This window comes from Aethalodelphis obliquidens, unplaced genomic scaffold (genome assembly GCF_003676395.1).
Source record: "Aethalodelphis obliquidens isolate GAN/ISIS:26980383/991018 unplaced genomic scaffold, ASM367639v1 scaffold11, whole genome shotgun sequence".
Lineage (NCBI taxonomy): Eukaryota > Metazoa > Chordata > Mammalia > Artiodactyla > Delphinidae > Aethalodelphis > Aethalodelphis obliquidens.
Window position 1 is genome coordinate 20,565,288 of NW_020837955.1, and position 19,971 is coordinate 20,585,258.

General features: G+C 47.6%; 1 protein-coding gene across 1 annotated transcript in view; it reads left to right on the top strand.

Annotated features, from left to right (window-relative positions):
- Positions 1-263: 263 nt before the first annotated feature.
- The window catches only part of NEURL1 (neuralized E3 ubiquitin protein ligase 1), a 79,012-nt gene continuing 59,304 nt past the window's right edge, over positions 264-19,971 (top strand). The window contains exon 1 of the mRNA XM_027112511.1: positions 264-2,278. Coding sequence (XP_026968312.1) covers positions 2,194-2,278 — 85 coding nt within the window. The 5' untranslated portion in view covers positions 264-2,193. The remainder of the gene's footprint in view (positions 2,279-19,971) is intronic.

Below are 19,971 nucleotides of genomic sequence, written 5' to 3' on the forward strand. Positions count from 1 at the left end.
GCTGGGCACATGATCCTGGGCATCTAAGAGGCTGGGGGCAGGGGTGGGGGCTGTCTTTCCCTCCAGACCCCAGAGAGCAGCTGTCAAGGATATTTCTAGCTCGCCTGGAGTCCCAGGCATTTAAGGATGTGATGCCTGCAATGGGGTGAGGGTGGAGGGCGGGGGAGGGAGAAAATGGTGGTTCAGAGGCTTTCCTCCCAGGGCTCTCGGTGGAGCTCTGCTGGCAGGCAGGGCGATTCACCCATTCCACAAGCATTTTTGGACAGTCTGTCATGTGCTAGGCATAATCCTGGGGACTGGTGACATCATGGTGAATGGAGTTGTCCTGTTCTCTCCCCTCACAGAGCTTATGTTCTAGTGGGGGAGGCACAACAGAAACCAGGGGGAAAGGCTACTTTCAAACTAATTCCAGAAGATAACATAGAGTAATGCTATGGAACATGACTGAGAGTGGTGAGGGTTCTCTAGCTGGGGCGGGCAGTCAGGGAAGGTCAGGAGGTGACACAAGAACTGTGCCTGAATATTGAGGAGCTGTCATATGGAGACTTGAGGAAAGAACCTTCCAGAAGAGGATGGACGAGATGCCTGATGCCAGCCCACGTCCTCGCTGGATTCTGGGTCAGAGTTGCTGTAGCCAGTCAGGGAGCTAGAGGTGATCTAGAGGAACAGGAAGGCAGATTCTCTGTCCTGGGGGGAACCTGTCTCACCTTCTAGCCCTGATAAGACAGGCAGAAGGAGATGCCCCCATGTCTAGGTAGGAGGAGAATGACTCCCTTTCCCTTCCTGCAGGTCCTTGGTAGCAGTGCTGAGCTCCAGGATGGATGAGTCATGTGAACAGGTGACATGCTGAAGGCCCCTTCCTCCAGGAAGCCGCCTTTGACTGCTGCAGGCCACAGAGGCCCCCACCTCTGAGAGCTGACAGAGCCACTTGGTTCAGATTTGGTGGTTCTCTGACGGTTTGTCCCTGAGATTTGTTCCCGCACCTTGGCCCTCCATCCCATCTCCTAGGTCCAGTCTGTGTTCATCTAAAGGCCCCCCAACGCTATGTGTCCAGTAACTGAACAGCCTGGTGTTCTTGTTCTGAGCCTTTGTCCCAGCGCCCCTTGGATCTGACTGAGAGCAAAGGGTCAAGCGCTGGGATTCCTCAACTCACTTCATTTATTCAGTCATCCATCCACTCTATAAAAATTCTTTTTTCTGGTTTACTATGTGCCGGGCGCTGAACCCGGCGCTAGAGAAATTGGAACTTAGGGCTACCTCGCCCCGGGCCTGGCACCCAGGGAACTCACCGTTCTTGCTGTACAGTTTCTCTTGTTTTCAGGACCAAGTTCCACTGTTGGTGAGAGGAATAAACCCAACCCCTGGAGCCTCAATCTCTGCCGGATATTTGACCCCAACTCGGGCCCAGGGACCGCCCCCCCCCCCGCCCCCCCCGGGCCGCGGAGGACTAGTGGCAGCCGGGAACGCGGCGCACCGGGGGCCACATCTGGCTGAGCGGGCGCGCGCGTGTCACTAAGACGCTCATTCACCGGCGCAGCTGTCACCATAACAACCGGAGCGAGGGAATCCTGGCGACTGCTGGGGGCGGGGGCGGCGGTTGCGCGAGGGACCCCGCGGGGGCTGGAGCGTGGCGGCCCTGGGAGACCCACCACCGCGGCAGCGCCCAGCACACCCCGCGCTCCTCGGAGCCCCGCTCCATGCCGAGCCGCCGGCGGGAGGGCGCCACTCACGTTGCAGCCTCGGCCGTCCCCGCGGGCGGGGACCCAGCCGGCGCCGAGCCGCCGAGACTCCGGGCAGGCCGAGCCGCTGAGCGCCCGCTCCGGGAGCCCTGACTCTATGGCCCCGGGGGAGCGCGCCGGAGCCACCGCGCCGCCCGCTACCAGCCAGAACCGGAGCGCCAGCGGGAGGAAGAGGGGAGCCCCGGGCGCCGCCAGCCCCGGCCCAGGGGCGCGCCCGCCGCGGAAAATGGCAGGCAGGTAGAGGGCCCCCGCGGCGGGCAGGCCCCGCCGAGGACCGAGGAGCCCGGAGACTGGGAGGAGAAGAGCGGCCTGCCCGCCCCCTGCCGCAGCCCCACCAGGGCCCTCCCCCGGCGGCGCGCGCGCCGGCGCGCGCACACACTTGCACACCGTATCTCCTCTGCTGCTCAGCCTCGCCTGCCCCCCGCGAGCACCGAACCCCCTGGGGCCGGATGCCATGGGTAACAACTTCTCCAGTATCCCCTCTCTGCCCCGAGGAAACCCGAGCCGGGCGCCACGGGGCCACCCCCAAAACATCAAAGGTAAGGCTCCGCCGGGGCCGGGCGCAGCTGGAGGACTGGGGCGCAGGCGGAGGGGCAGGGAGAGGTGGAGAGGTGTGGCTGGCGAGGCCGGGCAGGTGCCACCTGTTGTGCGTATTTGGAGATGGGAGGTGCACCTCGGCCATGGAGGTGCGCTGGAGGTGGGGGGCTGCTAGTGATGACGGTGAAAATCAGGGAGGCTGGTGTTGCGTGGGGTCTACGCAGTTCTCCCAGCCAGCACCAGAAACGTCACTGGAGTCCCCTCAGGCCATGATGCTAGGCGAGCGTGCAGGGGTGAGGAAGGGCATTTGCCAGGTGGGTAGGGGAGTGTGGCAGGATGCTCGGGCTGGCCAGCTGTGCTTCCCAAGGGAAGCACCATTGTCTCCCTTTTCATCTGCCCATGGCTGGAGAGGTGATGCTGGAAGCACTAGTTGCATTTCCGATTGGAGTGTCTTAAAAATCCAGGACAGATTAACAACAGCCTGGAAGACTGGGCCAGAGCCGGTGGCCTCTGGAGTCCTCTGCAGCTACTGACTTTTTGTATCCACTGAATCAGGTTGTTTTCTGGTTCCCCAAAGGTTAGATGTCCAGTTGAAACTCTGGAAAGGAGGGCCTGGGAGCCTTGAGACAGAGTAACATTTACCGAGAAGGTCTTTGCCCTCCAAGTCCCTCGACCCACCCAGCACCCTCAGGGAGGCCCCAAGCCCTGTTCTTGGCTTTAACTCTTCAGTGCTGTCTCTGACCTTTGGAAGACACACCTGGGTCCTCCCAGGCCCTCAGAGCCCACAGATTCCCTTCAGGAAGCTCCTTTTCTTTCACCCTCAAAACCAGCCAACACTGGCTGGGCATCCTTATGGCTAAGAGTCAGGAAGGGAAGCCCTTGGGCTTTCACAAAGAACAACCCACTTCTTGAGACCCACCCCCACTGACCCCCAGCTTATGAGAAGGATACTAGTAATGCCCTTTGACAAAGCGTTGAAGTTTACAAAGAACTTTCACAAATACCTTTTCAAGTGGGCAAGGAAACTGCTCTGGGGAGTCCTCAGAGCTAATCATGCCCATGTTACAGTTGAGGAGAACGAATGCTTGTTTCACGTTCCCAAAGCCGGAGAGGCAGAACCAGGCTGCAGACCTGTATCTTCTGACTTGGAATTCTGTCCTCTCTTTTGCTGGACAGTTAACCTTCAGGAGTCGGGGAGAGGAGGAGAGGTGGGACCGCCGTCCTGCATTCTAACTCCAACCCTTTCAGAACTTCAGCTCTCACTTGGCTCAGGAAAATCAACGGGTTTGTTGTGTCTTTCTGGAAATTAATATGGCGGTACCTGTCAAGACCTTTTAAAATATCATCTTCATTGACCTTGTGATTCCACCTGAAGAACTGATCCTAAGAAAATGGAAATGCAGGCAAACACTTATGTGCTAGGCCTAGGATGTTCATGGTAGTGTTGTTTATACTAGGAAAACAACCTAAATGAACTGAAATCGTGGTGGATCCTCTTGGTGGAGTATTATGCAATCTTTAAAATAGTATTATTGAAGAATATTTGATCACTTGGGGAAGTGCTCACAGCAGCATAATGACAGTTGTAAAAAGCAGCATACAAAGTTGTGTAGACTGTAAGAGCCCAATTTTGTTAAAATGTTATGAAGGCAAAAAAAAAAAAAAAAAATCAAACAGCCCTTGAAAGAAAGTTTCTCAAAGGTTAACAATTGTTTCCTCTGGGTAATGAGATCACATAAGATTTTTTCTTTTCTTTTTTATATTCTGCTCTTTTCTAAAATTTCTACAATAAACAAGTATTATTTTTTATAATCAGCTGTAAGTATTAGATGTATGAAGACTGTTTCTGAGCATTGAAAACAGATTTATAATGATGGAGGAACCCGTGGTTGTCATCCAGTTCAATGTCCTCCCTTACAAGGGAGAAGAATGAGGGAAAGGGAGAGTGAATTGACCAGTTACTCAGTGGGTCAGTTAAGAGAAGGTGGCAAAGCCAGACTAAGTCCTTCAAGGGCAGGGGTTAGCTGGGGACCGGTGAGTTGACTTGGTGCTTGAATGCTCACCAACTGCCCCAAGAAGGCTGTGCTCCATCCATGACCCTAGGGAAGCCCAGCAAAGGCCTCCATAATTGCACCCCTTTTAACCTAAATTGGGATTGTGGGGATGTGAGGTCTCTGTGGCTGGGGTCTTTGGCAAGGGATGGTGAGCAGGAGAGGGTCTGAGGCCCTCCCATGTCCCTGCTCCCACCCTAGCCTCCTCCTCTGCCTGAATCCCCACCTATCTGGCCTGGGAAGGCCCCTTTTTGCTGCCTCCCTGGTTTACAGAGATCAGTTCTTATTCAGTGGGAGTAAATGGTGGAGAAATTCTCCCTGCCAGCAGTCTCCCTCCCACTGCCCATCTCCCTTCAGGCTCAGCTTACCAGAATCCACTCTCCTCTGTCCCTAACCACAAACCTAGGTGGCCGGGAGAATTTTGGTTCTGCTCCTTCCAAGCCTGAGATGAAGGATCAGAGCATGCCGTGAAGGCTGCCCATGGGTTCCTTCATCCAGGGTCCCCTTATCCTGCTTCTCAGCCTGACTTTTCCCCATCCTAACAGAGCCATCAGTTTTATTCTGTGATTGTTTTAATGTTCACTCCAAGTTCCTTTCTAACTGTATCAGCATTGACCTAGGAGTCTTCTCTGATACATCAGTGGTCATCCAGAATTCCATCCCCATTTTATTGGTATGACCTTGATACTGGCTGTGATTCCAAGACTGTTCACCCTGAGTTCTGCTGGGACAGCTTTCAGCTCCGATTCTTATCAGTGTGCATCCAGAAATTTGCTGGTGGGAGGCAGGGAACTCTCGATTTTTTTTCTCCTTCCATAATTGCAATCTATTGATTTCTCACCATTTTAATTAAAACAACTGGAAAGGACCTGGCATAACAGGGACCCTGAGACTCACTAGAGATCTAAGATTGGTCTGGCTGTCAGGCTGACGTGAAATGAGGCTCGTCCATCACCTGTCAGGTGGTAGACTTTGGTCTTCTTCCTGAAGACACACTGACCTCACTCCACTGCTGGTGATTCCCACTGGGGTCTGAACAGTGTTGGTCTAGGAGTGTCCACGGGAGAGGTCCAAGGTATAGCTCTGGGGTTAGGACCAACAGACAGTTATGAGGAGCTGCCATGTGCCTGGGTCAGAGGTGAGGGCTCATGACATCTCTGTAGATTCACAGACTGAAGATGTACTTGATAAGGTAGGACTGAGGGAAGGAATGGAATCAAATGCTTGGTTGGATTGTTGAAATCCCAGATATGTGTGGGCAGAGGTCAGAAATGGGGGGTCAGGGAAGAATTTGAGCTGGACATGGAAGGAACTGTAGAAGTTGGATCGATGGCAAGGGGTGCAGCGAGAGTCCTAGGGTGTGGAGAGGAGGGTAGGGCAAGGGACGTGCAGCAAAGGCTTGGAGGTGGGATGAGTGAGTGTGTGTATATATTCTCAGTGATGGGAACGGGGTGACTGGGGCAGGGGATTCACGTGTCATGGAGACAAATACAGATAATGAAGATCTTCCTCCTTCCCCATCTCTTTCTGAGTGCCTGCCTGCTTGGTGCTAAGTGTTGGGGGAAAGGTAACTAGGAATGCCTATGGGGAGGACGACTCAGTCCCAGTGGTCACCCATAGATGGGGGTTGGATAGGCCACCTCCTATCACTGTTTTTTTTTTTTTATTGTGGTAAAATTCACATAACATAAAATTCACAGTTTTAACGTTTTAAAGTGTACAATTAACTGGCATTTAGTACAGTCACAATGTTGTGCAACCACCGCCTCTGTCTAGTTCCGGAACATTTTCATCACCCCAAAAGGGAAGCCTGCACCCATGAAGCAGTCACTCCTTATTACTCCCTCCCCTGAATCCCTGGCAACCACTAATCTACTTTCTGCCTCTAGGCATTTGCCTATACTGGACATTTCATATAGATGGAATCATACTATATTTGTTCTTTTGAGTCTGATTTCTTTCACTTAGCGTAATGTTTTCAAGGCTTATCCATGCTGTAATATGTATCTTCTTTCCCTTCTGTGGCTGAATAATGTTCCATTATACAGATATGCCACGTTTTGCTGATCCACTTGCCAGTTGATGGATATATATATTTTTTGCGGTACGCGGGCCTCTCACTTTTGTGGCCTCTCCCGTTGAGGAGCACAGGCTCCGGACACGCAGGCTCAGCAGCCATGGCTCGCGGGCCCAGCCGCTCTGTGGCACGTGGGATCTTCCCGGACCGGGGCACGAACCCGTGTCCCCCGCGTCGGCAGGCGGACTCCCAACCACTGCGCCACCAGGGCAGCCCTTGATGGATATTTTTGATGGCTATTTGGATTGTTCCACCTTTTGGTTATTGGGACTTTTGTGCTGTGAAGATCTGTGTATACGTTTTTGTTTGAACACCTGTTTTCTGTTCTTTGGGGTATATACCAAGGAGTGAACCTCCATCTTTTCAAAGCTGGTGCTTTTGCATTGGACATTTCACAAAGCCGCTGGTTGTGACAGATGTAGGGAGGTTGTCTCCGTCCAGCTTTGGTTGGGTGTGACACCAGCCAGACACCTGTTGTCTTCAGTCTCTTTTCCGTGGTGGCTGAGGCTCCCGGCAGGCAGAGGGAGGAGCTTCTAAGGTTGGCCAAGGAGCTTTGATTCTTTGAGGTGGACCGGTGTGAGCTACAGGAACTTTCTGCAGACCCTGAATCTCCTCACTGCTCCCTGAGGCCAGGGGTGGGGGATGCATTCTCCTAGGACAAGGCCCTAGCCATTTTCCAACCTTCACAACCTTGCTGCTACTTTCCTGATCTGGGTCCTCCTCCCAGATCTAGCTGGCCTCTTTGCCTCCCATTCCTCCTTTGATGCCAGAGGGATCCTCCTAGAGTATGCCTTTCATCTCGCCCGTCCCCTATCAACAGTCTTCAATGTCATGACCCAGCCTGCCATAATCGGAAATTCAAGGCCTCCATTCTTTGGCCAACCCACAGATATTCCCACAGCCCTTGTGTGGGCTCCTCCCGTAGTTGTCATGACACTTGCAGGTTAGGTGAACTCATCCATCTCTCTGCTCCCAGCAATGCAGCAGACAGACCTGGCACGGTGAAGGGGTGGGGGCTGGTGGCCTCCTCTGCCCCCCCAAGACTTCAGAGAAGCTGGGCTGAGACAGCCCCCATGTTGAACCCAGAGCACCTGTCCTGCACACCCTGTTGGGTTTTCATTCAGTCTGACCTTTGAACCCTATATTGTTAATCATAAAAAATAAGATTTATAAGAGCCACCATGTGTTGGGTGGTTACTGTGTGCCAAGTACTTCCGTGTAGATTATTTCTATTAATATCCTACTGACAACCTGCTGAGGGGGAGGTATCATTGTCACCATTTTATATATGGGGAAAGAAAGGCTCAGAGAGGTTAAGTGACTAATCCCAGACCACACAGGTAGTAACTGCTGGAGCTGGGATTCAAACCCAGGTCTGTCTGACCTTAGAGTTCACTCTTGTGACCACTATATATCTTGCCCTTACAGAATTCACTCTAGGTGGGCTCTGTCTTCCATTGTAGGAAAGGAACTGGGGAGCAATCTCCTGGCCTCTGGACAGGGCCCCAAAGGAGGGAAAGGGAGTACCATGGGGTTCTTGATGCTCCTTCCCAACCCCTGCCCCTTCCACCTCCTCTGTAGGGCTTTGAGCCATGTAGACCCTTCAGCCAGTCATCAGACACTTTCAAGGGAACTTTCTGTTCCTTCGGGCCAGTGTTTCTCACAGTGAGGTTTTTCTACTGCCTGCACCAGCATTAGCGTCAGCTTGAAAGCACATCTAAAAGGCAGGTTCCCAGCCCCCAGGCCAGACCTACTGTCTCAGAATACCTTGGGGATGGGGCTCCCCAACCTGCATGTGTAACAAGAGCCCCAGCTCATTCTGATATACCTCAGAGTCTGAGAATTATCCAGGCTGTGGGGCCTCAGAACAGACCCACTCTGGCACTCTTGGAGTTGGTGAGATCAGGCGTCTCAGAGGAGGGGAGCCTGAGGCTGGATGGAGATTTGGAATGGACCTTTTCAAGGGCATCTTGGTGAGGGCGTGGCAGCAAAGGCGCGGAGGCAGGAAAATGCAAGGTGTTGACAGAGACAGTGAGCCGTCCCTCCCACCTGGGGTGTGAGACCCCCCAGTGGGGAGATGAACGGATCAATCTTTGAAGATAGACTGATGCCAGATCTTGCAGGGCCTTGGATTCCAGGATGAGTTTAGATCGATCCTGTGGGCAGTGGGAGCTATGGGTGGCTTTTGAGCAGAGGAGTGTAGTGATTTCCTTTAAACAGCAGCATCAGCAGAGGAGGGGGGAGGAGGGAATGAAGCATCCTGAGCTGCTGGGAGGTTAATGGAGCTACAGGGCTTCTGTCCTAGGCCAAGCTGAAAGGGCTGGGTGGGACAGCCAAGTTGACGACCTCATCTAGGCTTTCCCGTGGGTGAATCTGGAAGCATTTCTGACCAATGGCTATGGTCAGCAGGGCTATTGCACATCAGGAAAAAAAAAAAAAGGATTTTTAAGAAGTACAAGTCCTGATGCTGGGCACTATGCTAGGTTCATTCACATAGATTAATTCATTTAGTCTCTCAATAAATGTGAAGTAGGTATTATTATTCCCATTTTATAGGTGCAAAAACTGAGACTCATGTATATTAAGAATGCTGTCCAGAAACAATAAACTAGGAAATGGCAGAGCTGAGATTTCTATCTAGGACACCAAAACCCATGAGGGAGAAAATTGGCCTCGGGGGGAATTTCTGCATACTGGGGCTTTCTTTTCCCTGACCCTCTGAGATGGCATGTGCCCACTTCCAAGATGTGCACATTGAGGCCCAGGCATTGGCTCTAAATCACAGAGTGCAAGATGGTGACAGCATGGGCAAGGGCAGTAACAAAAGGAGGAAAAGGCAGGAGGAAGGAGGACAGGAGTGGGACACTGCCCAGGGGATGCCAGGGATGCCTCCATCTGGATATGCCAGCTGCCTGGGCCTATTTCCTGTTGGTTTGTGACTCTCTCACTCCTGGTCCTGCACACCCAGGGGCTGGAGGCTGAGGGGCTGCTTCTCCCTGATCTGGTTGCTTTGGCAACCCTGGGCAGGATGCAAGTGGTCTCCTTGGTAACGCCTGGGAAAACTGCCTGCAGGGCTGGAGGGAAGTGGACTGGCCAGCGGTCAGGCGGAGAACCAGGCCAGACCGGGCCACTGAGACTGCAGGCCTGTGGTGAAGGTCAGGCTTATGGAATAGCCCAGGCAGCCTGTTGGCCATTCCCCAGCAAGCCAGAGTCCAGAGGCCCTGGGGGCCTGGGGGCCTGCCTGGTGAGACCAGAGGCACTAATGGGCCAGCCCAGGAAGTGGGAGGAGATGGGGGTGAGAGTGGGAAGGGGGGAGAATATAGCTTCTGGATGACAGTTCCAGCTACAGGGTTTATTAAAAGATGTTTATCAGAGGTCATTACCCAGATCCTGCTGCTTTGGGAAATGAGCAGGTGCTGATGCCTGTGGAGCGCGGGGCAAAGAGAAAAGCAGGGCTAGAAGAAGAGGAAGAGTCACAGGCAGGCAGGTGGAGTCTTTGGTTTTCTCTCTGCTCTCGCTGCAGCTCTGGAGTAGGCTGGGCTCTGCGCTGGGCTCCAGAACTGAAGTTCTCCCAGGGTGAGAGTTGGGGTTCCAGGGATGCTCTGGTGCGGAGGCTCATTCTGTTGTTTAACAAACATGCTAAGCATCAATGATGAGCCAGCCGTTCTCCTAGGCGTGAGGATACGGTGGAACACAAAAAGATAAGGGCTCGCTGCCATGGGGCTTTCCCTCCATGGAGCTGAGAGCAAAAATGGCAAATGAACAAATGAATCCGAGTATGATAATAATTACTAACATATTATGTGCTAGATAGAGACTGTGCTAAGCTCTTTTCGCCTATTATCTCATTTAACCTTTAAAACAACCATGTGAAGTAAGTGTGATTATTAGCCCCATTTATGAACTGAGGCTTAGCGAGGTTAAGTAACTTGCCCAAGGTCACGTGGCTGGTATGAGTCAGAGCTGGGATTCTAGCCAAGATCTCTCTGACTTTGGCGCTACCACTAAAAAACCCCCAAAAACCCAAAAAAACCCCTTTTCATTTAGAACAGTTTTAGATTTACAGAATTATTGCAAAATAGCAGAGAGTTTCCACATAGCCCATGCCCAGTTTCCTCCATTATTAACATCTTACGTGTGTGTATGGAACGTTTGTGACATTAACATACCAATACTGATACGTGGTTATTAACTAACGTCTGTACTTTACTCCGATTTCCTCAGTTTTCCTTCATGTTCTTTTTCTGTACTAGGATCCCATCCGGGATACCACAGTATATTTTTAGCTACCACATTTTATATATATATAGTTGTGTTTTCTTATGCTCCTCTTGGTTGTGACAATTTCTCACACGTTCCTTGTTTTTGATGACCTTGACAGTTTTGAGGAGTGTTGGTTAGGTATTTTGTAGACTGTCCTTTCACTGGGATTTTTCTGCTATTTTCACGATTAGACTGTGGTTATAGGTTTTGGAGAGAAAGACCATAGAGGTGAAGTGCTGTTTTAGTTGCATCATATCAACGGTGTGTGTTCTCAACATGATTTATCACTGTGAATGCTGACCTTGATCACAGGCTGAGGTAGTGCTTGTCAGGTTTCTCCACTGTAAAGTTAAAGGTGCACTTTTCTCCCCATATTGCGCTCTTTGAAAGGAAGTCCTATGTGCAGCCCACACTAAGGGGCAGAGAGCTATGCTCTACCTCCTTGAGGCGGGGGCACTACTTTAACTGTTCTGTCAACTCTTTCTTTAGTTCCTTACCCAAGCAGTTACATTTGAATAAGGGCTGTGAAACAGAAGACCAGGGAACTTGGGGGAACCTGACCTGGTCTTGGGGGTCTGGGAAGTGAAATGACCAGGGAAGTGACCTGAAAATGAGTAGGGCTTGGCTTCATGTTCCTGGGGGTGCTCCTGCCATGTTGGGTGTGGAACTATTCATTTAGCATCCCTGACTTTTAAAAAAATTATTTTTATTTTTTTAAATTCTTTTAAAAAATTTTTATTGGAGTATAGTTGATTTACGATGTTGTGTTAGTTTCAGGAGTACAGCAAAGTGAATCAGTTATACATATACATATATCCACTCTTTTTTTTTAACATCTTTATAGGAGTATAATTGCTTTACAATGGTGTGTTAGTTTCTGCTGTATAACAAAGTGAATCAGCTATACATATACATACATCCCCATATCCCCTCCCTCTTGCACCTCCCTCCCACCCTCCCTATCCCACCCCTCTAGGTGGTCACAAAGCACCGAGCTGGTCTCCCTGTAGCACCCCTGACTATTAAATGTCACTGGCCAGCTTAAATGTCACTGTCATTAAAAAAACAAATAACTCTTCCCATATTTTTAAAAGCACCCCAGAGGGGGCAGTACCACTCCTAGTTGAGAGCACTGGGCTGGGTGTGGAGGGCGCATTGAAGGTTGTTCCTGGAAGGGGCCTGGCACCATCCCCTGTTGAGGACGGAGCTGGGTGTTGGATCACCGCTGCTGCTGACTCAGGGGCTGAGTCCCGGCTGTGTCATCCCAGCCTTCCAGGCCACGGAACTTTCAGCAGAAAATCATTAAGTGGCCACTGCCTTGCCTCTCTGTCCATGGAGGCAAGTTTCTGGTCCCACAGGCTGTCTGTGTGTCGGGGGCGGGGCAGGAGGAGGAGAGAGGACCCTCTTGGGATGATGGGAGAGGGGAGGGAAGTATGTCTACTGGCTTTTCTGGATGGCCCCAGAATGCCATGCTGGCTGCTCCAGAGGTTGGGGTGGGGACAGGAAAGGGAGAACATTGCCAGGGGTAGGTGCTGTCTTATGATTAGGGTGGCGGCGCTTCCACACGCTCCTGACTTCCACCTTCACCTTTCCCCTTGGCTTGCCCCAGCCTCTCCCTGGCATCTACTGAAAGGCTGATCTTCTCCACAGAATGGGACAGTGTGTGTGTCCAGGTGGGGGTGTCCAGGTGCCCCTAAGAGTGAGGAGAGGAGGCACTTTGCCCTGATCAGAGTTGAGTGAAACGGAGAGGATGCGCCAGCTGATTCACTTCATGTGTCAGTGCCCTCTGTGCCGGGCCTGGTGCTAGGCATGGAGAATTGGGAGGTGAGTACTGGGCATCGTCTCTGCCCTTGAGGTGCTCATGGCCCATGAATCGCTCATCCAATTCAGACATCAGCCCGTAGTGGCAGAAGGGTCCTGGAGCCTTTCTTCTCTGTGTTTGCTTTCCTTTCCTTTTTTTACCCTGATCTTCCCAGCAAATGCTCCCTTTGAATACATTCTCCATGAAGGGAGAGGACTGGCAGGTGGTCAGGTGTGTGCATGGGGCTGATGGAAGGGGTGGTGGCCACTGACTTCCAACATCAGACCCAAATCAGAGGTCATTTTGTCCTACCTCCTTTCTCAGCTCAGATCTGGAGTGCTCAGCCCTGGAGAGGGGAAGTGACTTGTCCAAGGTCATACAGCTGGATTGAACCAGGTGCTAATGAGGTCTCAAGGCTCTGACATTGCTGGATGATGCTCTCAGGATTTGGCAGAAGTTAATTCCAGAGGGACACCCGAGGGGGACGAACGATCATGCCAACTGTGATGTGTGCTGTCCCGAGGGGAACTATTGAAGGGTTTTAAACGGAAGAGTGACAAGATCTTTTAGATGCCTTAGGAAGCTCTGGGGCAAGAGAGGGGCAGGGGAGGGCCAGGCAGGAGGCTGCTGCAGTCTTCCAGTGGAGGAGAGGTGTGGCTTCTACTGGGCAGGGCAGTGAGCAGCCAGGCAAGTAGATTGATTTGGGAAATCCTTTAGAAGGTCGACCTGAAGATTTGGAAGTGGAGAGGGAGATGTAGAGGAACTACTTGTACTGACATGTGTCAGAGGATTCTGACTTCTGGGGCAGTGGTCAGTGAGGCACCCGGGTGGCTTGGCTTGGAGGAGCGTGGCTACACACTGGGAGGGTGGGCCTCTTGGGAGGTCGGGGGTGAGCACGCTGATGTGTGAGTGTTCCCTTGAGAGCTGTGTCCCACCCAAGGCCTTGAGGTCTTAGAGCCAGGAGGAGAGACAGGTGAGCAGGGCAGGGCTGGCCCTGAGCTCCTGGCTCTACCCTACCCCCGGGACATCATTGATAATTAATGTCCCCTCTGCCTGTCACAGGTGGCTCCCAGGTGGGCAGAGGTGGCACCTGTGTTGTGATGTGCGTGTGGCTTCTGCAGGCCTCCGAGCCAGGGCCTTCAGTCCCAACCTAGCCAAGCTTTCTCAGGTGGCTCCTTGCTCCCCGTGGGTGCCAATTCCCCCAGCGTACACACACAAACCGTAACAGGTGGCCATAAATCAGCCCAGACAGGCCAAGGCTGCTCTGGTTTTCCCACAGTTGAGATCAAAGCCCGAGACCCTCACCCTGGGGCTCAGTACTTATTAAATTATTAAACTGTCAAGGGAAGGGAAAGCAGGAAGGACTGGATGGATGGCCATAGAGTAAAAGAGAATGAGGAAAAATGGCTGAGAAATGAGGCAGCGGGTGGGAAAGGGGAAGAGAGGAGAGAAAAAAAAGCTCTTTGTCTTTGTCCTGAGTTTAGAGACTTCCCAGAGCTGTGAACCTTGCATCTGAATATCCTCCAACAATTCCCTCCTGCTTCCTCCTGTGGGATCTCATTGGGGTCCCATGACCAGGATTCATAGCCCCACTTTACAGAGGAGAAACTGAGGCCCAGATTGTCACAGGATTATGAAAGCCTGTACTTCTGAGTCCTGTTCCAGCCTCTTTCTGGGCCTCTTCATGGGCCCAGAATCAACATTACCTTAATACCCATTCTTGACCCTGGCTCTCAGGCTAGACTGGAGTGCGTGAAGAACCCCATCCTGATCCCAGGAGGACCAGCCAGGGCCTCTTCCTGCCTGGAGCCCGCTGGACTCTCCTTTAGCTTCCAGGCATGAAGGCAGAGCTTGGACCCAATAGATTGCCCATCCCTGCCTGAGGCAACAGGTTCTATCCCTGGCCCCACACTCCAGTTGTTTGCAGGAAACAGCCTCTTTTTTCCCACCATCTTTATTGTGGTATAATTGACAAATAAAATTGTAATGCACTTAAAGTGTACAACGTGATGATTAGGTGTATATATATATATATATATATATATATTCTATATATATATATATATATATAGAAATGATTCCTCCAACCAAGTTAATTAACACATTCATCGCCTCACAGTTACTTTTTCTGTTGCTGTTGCTGAGAACGCCTAAGATCTACTCTTAACAAATTTCAAGTATACAAGTATTATGAACCATAGTCACCATGCTGTATATTATATACTCAGAACTTATTTATCTTATAACTGAAAGTTTGTATCTTTTAACCAACATTTCCCCATTTTCCCCACCCCTAGTCCTTGTCAACCACCATTCTACTCTATTTCTTTTAATTCAACCCCCCCCTCATTTTTTTGGATTCCATGTGTAAGTGATACTGTATGGTATTTATCTTTCTATGTCTTTTCTCTGGCTTATTTCACTTAGTATAAGGCCCTCCACATTCATTCAGGTTGCCCCAAATAGCAAGATATTCTTCTTTTTATGACTGAGTAATATTCCATTGTATATATATACATATATACCGTATTTTCTTTATCCATTCATCCATCAACAGACACTTAGGTTGTTACCGTATCTTGGCTGTTGTGAATAATGTGGCAATGAACATGGATGTATAAATATCTCCTCAAGATAGTGATTTCATTTCCTTTGGGTATATACCCAGAAGTGGGACTGCTGGATCATATGGTAGTTCTGTTTTTAATTTCTTGAGGAACCTCCATACTATTTTCCAAAATGGCTGTTTCAATTTACATTCCCACCAAGTATGACAAGGGTTCCCTTTTCTCCACATCCTCATCAATATTTGTTATCTCTTGTCTTTTTGATTATAGATGTCCTAACAAGTGTTAGGTGATATCTCATTGTGGTTTTGATTTGCATTTCCCTGATGAGTAGTGATGTTGAGCATCTTTTCATGTACCTGCTGGCCATTTGTATTTCTTCTTTGGAAAAATGACTATTCAGGTCCTTGCCCATTTTTCAATTGAGTTATTTATTTATTTATTGCTATTGAGTTGTAAGAGTTTTTTATTTTTTTGGAAATTAGCCCCTTATCAGATATATGGCTTGCAAATATTTTCTCCCATTCCTTAGGGTGCCTTTTCATTTTGTTGATTTTTTCCCTTGCTGTGCAAAACCTTTTTAGTTTGATGTAGTCTCACTTGTTTATTTTTTCTTTTGTTGCTTCTGCTTTGAGTGTCAAACCCCAAAAATCATTGCTAAGATCAATGGCAAGGAGCTTTCCGCTTATGTTTTCTTTTAAGAATTTTATGGTTTCAGGTCTTACATTTAGATCTTTAATTCATTTTGAGTTGATATTTGTACATGGTGTGCGATGAGGGTCCATTTAATTATTTTGCATGTGGATATCCAGTTTTTCCAGCACCTTTTATTGAAGAGACTATCCTTTACCCATTGTATATTCTTGGCACCTTTGTTGAAAATTAGGTGACCATATATCTGTGGGTTTATTTCTGTGCTCTCTATTCTACTCCATTGATCTATATGTCTGTTTTTTATGCTAATAGCATACTGTTTTGATTATTATAGCTTTGTAGTATAGTCTGAAATCAGGAAATGTGATGCCTCCAGCTTTGTTCTTCTTGCTCAAGATTACTTTAGCCATTCAGGGTCTTTTGTGGTTTCATACAAATTTTGAGATTTTTTTTATATTTGTGAAAAATGCCATTGGAATTTTTATAGGGATTGCATTGAATCTGTAGATTGCTTCGGGTGGTATAGACATTTTAACAATATTAATTGTTAATTAATTAATATCTTTGCATTTATTGTTATCTTCTTCAATTTCTTTCATCAATAGTTTATAGTTTTCCTTGTACAGATGTAAAGATTTGGCTAAATTTACCCCTAAGTATTTTATTCATTTTGATGCTCTTGTAAATGGGTTTGGTTTCTTAATTTCTTTTTCAGATAGTTTGTTGTTAGTGTATAGAAACACAACTGACTTCTGTATGTTGATTTTGTATCCTGCAACTTCACTGAGCTCATTTATCAATTCTAACAGTTTTTTGATGGAGTCTATTAGAGTCTTCTGTATACAAGATTGTGTCATCTGCAAACAGAGACAATTTTGCTTTGTCCTTTCTGATTTGGATGCCTTTTAGTTCTTTTTCTTGCCTAATTGCTCTGGCTAGGACTTCCAGTACTATGTTGAATATGTTGAAGTGGCAATAGAGGGCATCCTTCTCTTGCTTCTGATCACTATTAGTATGTTGTTAGCTGTGGGCTTGTTATATTTGACCTTTATTATGTTGAGGTACATTCCATCTATACCTAATTTGTGGAGAGTGTTTATCATGAAAAGATGTTGAATTTTATCAAATGCTCTTTATGCATCTGTGATTGATGATCATTTGATTTTAGCCTTTATTTTGTTAGTATGTTATATCACATTTATTAATTTACATATGTTGAACCATCCTTGCATCCTAGGGATAAATCTCACTTGATCATGGTGTATGATACTTTTAATGTGTCGTTGAATTTGGTTTGCTAATGTTTTGTTGAGGATTTTTGCATCTATCTTCACCAGGGATATTGACCTGTAATTTTCTTTTCTTGTAGTATCCTTGTATGGCCTTGGTAACAGGGTAATGCTGACCTTATAAAATGAACTTGGAACTGTTCCCTCCTCTTCATTTTTTGGGAGGAGTTTGAGAAGGGTTGGTATTAATTCTTTAATAAGAATTAATTCTTTAAATGTTTGGTAGAATTCACCAGTGAAGCCATCTGGTCCTGGACTTTTATTTTTAGGAGATATAAGAATACTTTACCCAGAAAAGCTGTCCTTCAGAGTTGAAGGTGAGATACAAACATTCCCAGACAAACAAAAGCTGAAGGAGTTCATAACTACTAAACCTACCTCACAAGAAATGCTAAAGGAGTTCTTTAAGCTGTAAAGAAAGGATACTAACTAGTGACATGAAAACATATGAAAGTGTAAAACTTCCTGGTAAATGTAAATATGTGGTCTAATCCAGGATACTCTAATATTGTAATGGTGGTGTGTAAATCACTTGTAACTCTAATATAAAGGTTAAAAGACAAAAGAATTAAAAATAGCTATAACTACAATAATTGGTTAGTGGATATATAATATAAAAAGATGTAAACTGTGACATCAAAAACATAAAATGTTGGGAGAGGGAGTAAAAGTGTTGAGCTTTTGTATGTTAACAAAATTAAGTTGTTTTCAGCTTAAAATAGATGGTTGTAACTATGTTTTATGTAAACCTCATTGTAACTACAAAGCAAAAACCAATAGTAGATACACAAAAGATAATGAGAAAGGGATCAAAACATACCACTTTGGCATCCAGTCACAAAGGAAGACAGTAATAGCAGAAGAAAAGAGCAAAGGATGTGCAAAATATCCAGAAAACAATTAATAAAATGGCAATAAGTCCTTATCTATCAATAATTACTTTAAACATAGTCTAAATTATCCAATCAAAAGACATAGAGTAACTGAATGGATCAAAAAAAAACAAGGCCCAACAAATTACCCAACTCTAAGAGACTCACTTCAGCTCTAAGGACACATAAGCTGTAAGTGAAGAGGTGGAAAAAGATATTTCAGACAAATGGAAACCGAAAGAGTACAGGGGTAGTTGTACTTATATCAGATAATATAAAGGGATCAATTCATCAAGAGGAAATAACTATAGTAAATATATATATACCCAACATCAGAGCACATAAATACGTAAAGCAAATACTCTGAAGGAGATCTGAAGGGAGAAATAGATAGCAATACTATAATAATAGGGGACTTCAATTCTCCACTTCCTTTTTTTTTTTTTGGCCTTGCCGTGTAACATGTGGGATCTTAGTTCCCCGACCAGGGATCGAACCCACGCCCCCTGTATTGGAAGCGTGGAGTCTTAACCAGTAGACCACCAGGGAAGTCCTCTCCACTTTCAACAATGGTTAGATCATCCAGACAGAAACTCAGTGTGGACATATTGGGCTTGAACTACACCTTAGACCAAATGGACCTCACAGACATACAGAATATTCCATCAAAAGTAGCAGACTAGGGCTTCCCTGGTGGCACAGTGGTTGAGAGTCTGCCTGCCCATGCAGGGGACACGGGTTCGTGCCCTGGTCCGGGAAGATCCCACATGCTGAGGAGCGGCTAGGGCCGTGAGCCATGGCCGCTGAGCCTGCGCGTCCGGAGCCTGTGCTCCGCCATGGGAGAGGCCATAACAGTGAGAGGCCCGCGTACCGCAAAAAAAAAAAAAAAAAAGTAGCAGACTACACATTCTTCTTCTTATGTGCACACGGAAAATTCTCTAGGATAGATCATATGTTAGCCACAAAACAAGTCTTAACATATTGAAGAAGACTGAAATTATATCAATTATCTTTTCTGACCACAATGGTATGAAACTAAAAATCAATTACAGGAGGAAATTGGGAAAATTCACAAACACGTGGAGGTTGAACAGCCTGCTCCTGAACAATCAAAAGGGAAATTTAAAAAATCTTGAGACAAATGAAAATGGAAACACAACATACCAATGGAATGTTACGGGATGCAGCACAAGCAGTTCTGAGAGGGAAGTTTATAGTGATAAATGTTCACATTAAGAAAAAAGAATGATCTCAAATAAACAACCTAATTTTATACCTCAAGGAAATAGAGAAAGAACAAACTAAGCCCAAAGTTAGTAGAAGGAAGAAAATAAATGAAAGATTGGAAAGACAATAGAAAAGATCAACAAAACTAAGTGTTGTTTTTTAAAAAAGATAAACAAAATTGACAAACCTTTAGCTAGACTGAGAAAAAAAAGAGAGAAGTCTCAAATAAATTGAACCATTTATGAAAGAGGAGACATTGCAACTGATACCACATAAACACAAAGAATCATAAGAGAACACTGTGAACAATGATATGCCAACAAGTTGGATAACCTAGAAGAAATGGATTCATTCCTAGAAACATACAACCTATCAAGATTGAATCATGAAGAAAAAAATCTGAACAGACCAATAATGAATAAGGAAAACTCCTCTTTTCAGGGCAGAGAGAACCTAGCCAGTGCCTGAGAGATGCACAGGGGGTTTCCGCTTTCCCGGGCCGGGTCCGGCAGATCCTCTGGAGCTGAGGAGAACGGCCAGACACACAGACCCCGGTTTGGAGCCAAGAGGATGGAGGAAGTGGTGGGACGAGGCTGTGAGTGACCAGGATGCCACTTACATGGAAGTTTCTGCATCAGAGGGCAGCCCTCCTGAAAACTGCGGCTCCCGTTGCATGAGAGTCCTCAGGTTCTTCTACTGCAAAATGTGAAGGAAACCGTTTTAGGGAGTTTGGGTTTCCTTGTCTGGTCCCAAGTTGAGGTTGTGTTAAAGAAACAAAATATAAGAGGAGTCTGGATTGGCTTTGAGAACAGAATTTCCTGAGATTCAGGGCCTGTTCTGAAAGTGGGGATTTGCTGTCTGGTGCTAAGGGTTAGTTCCCAGGATAAAAGATTC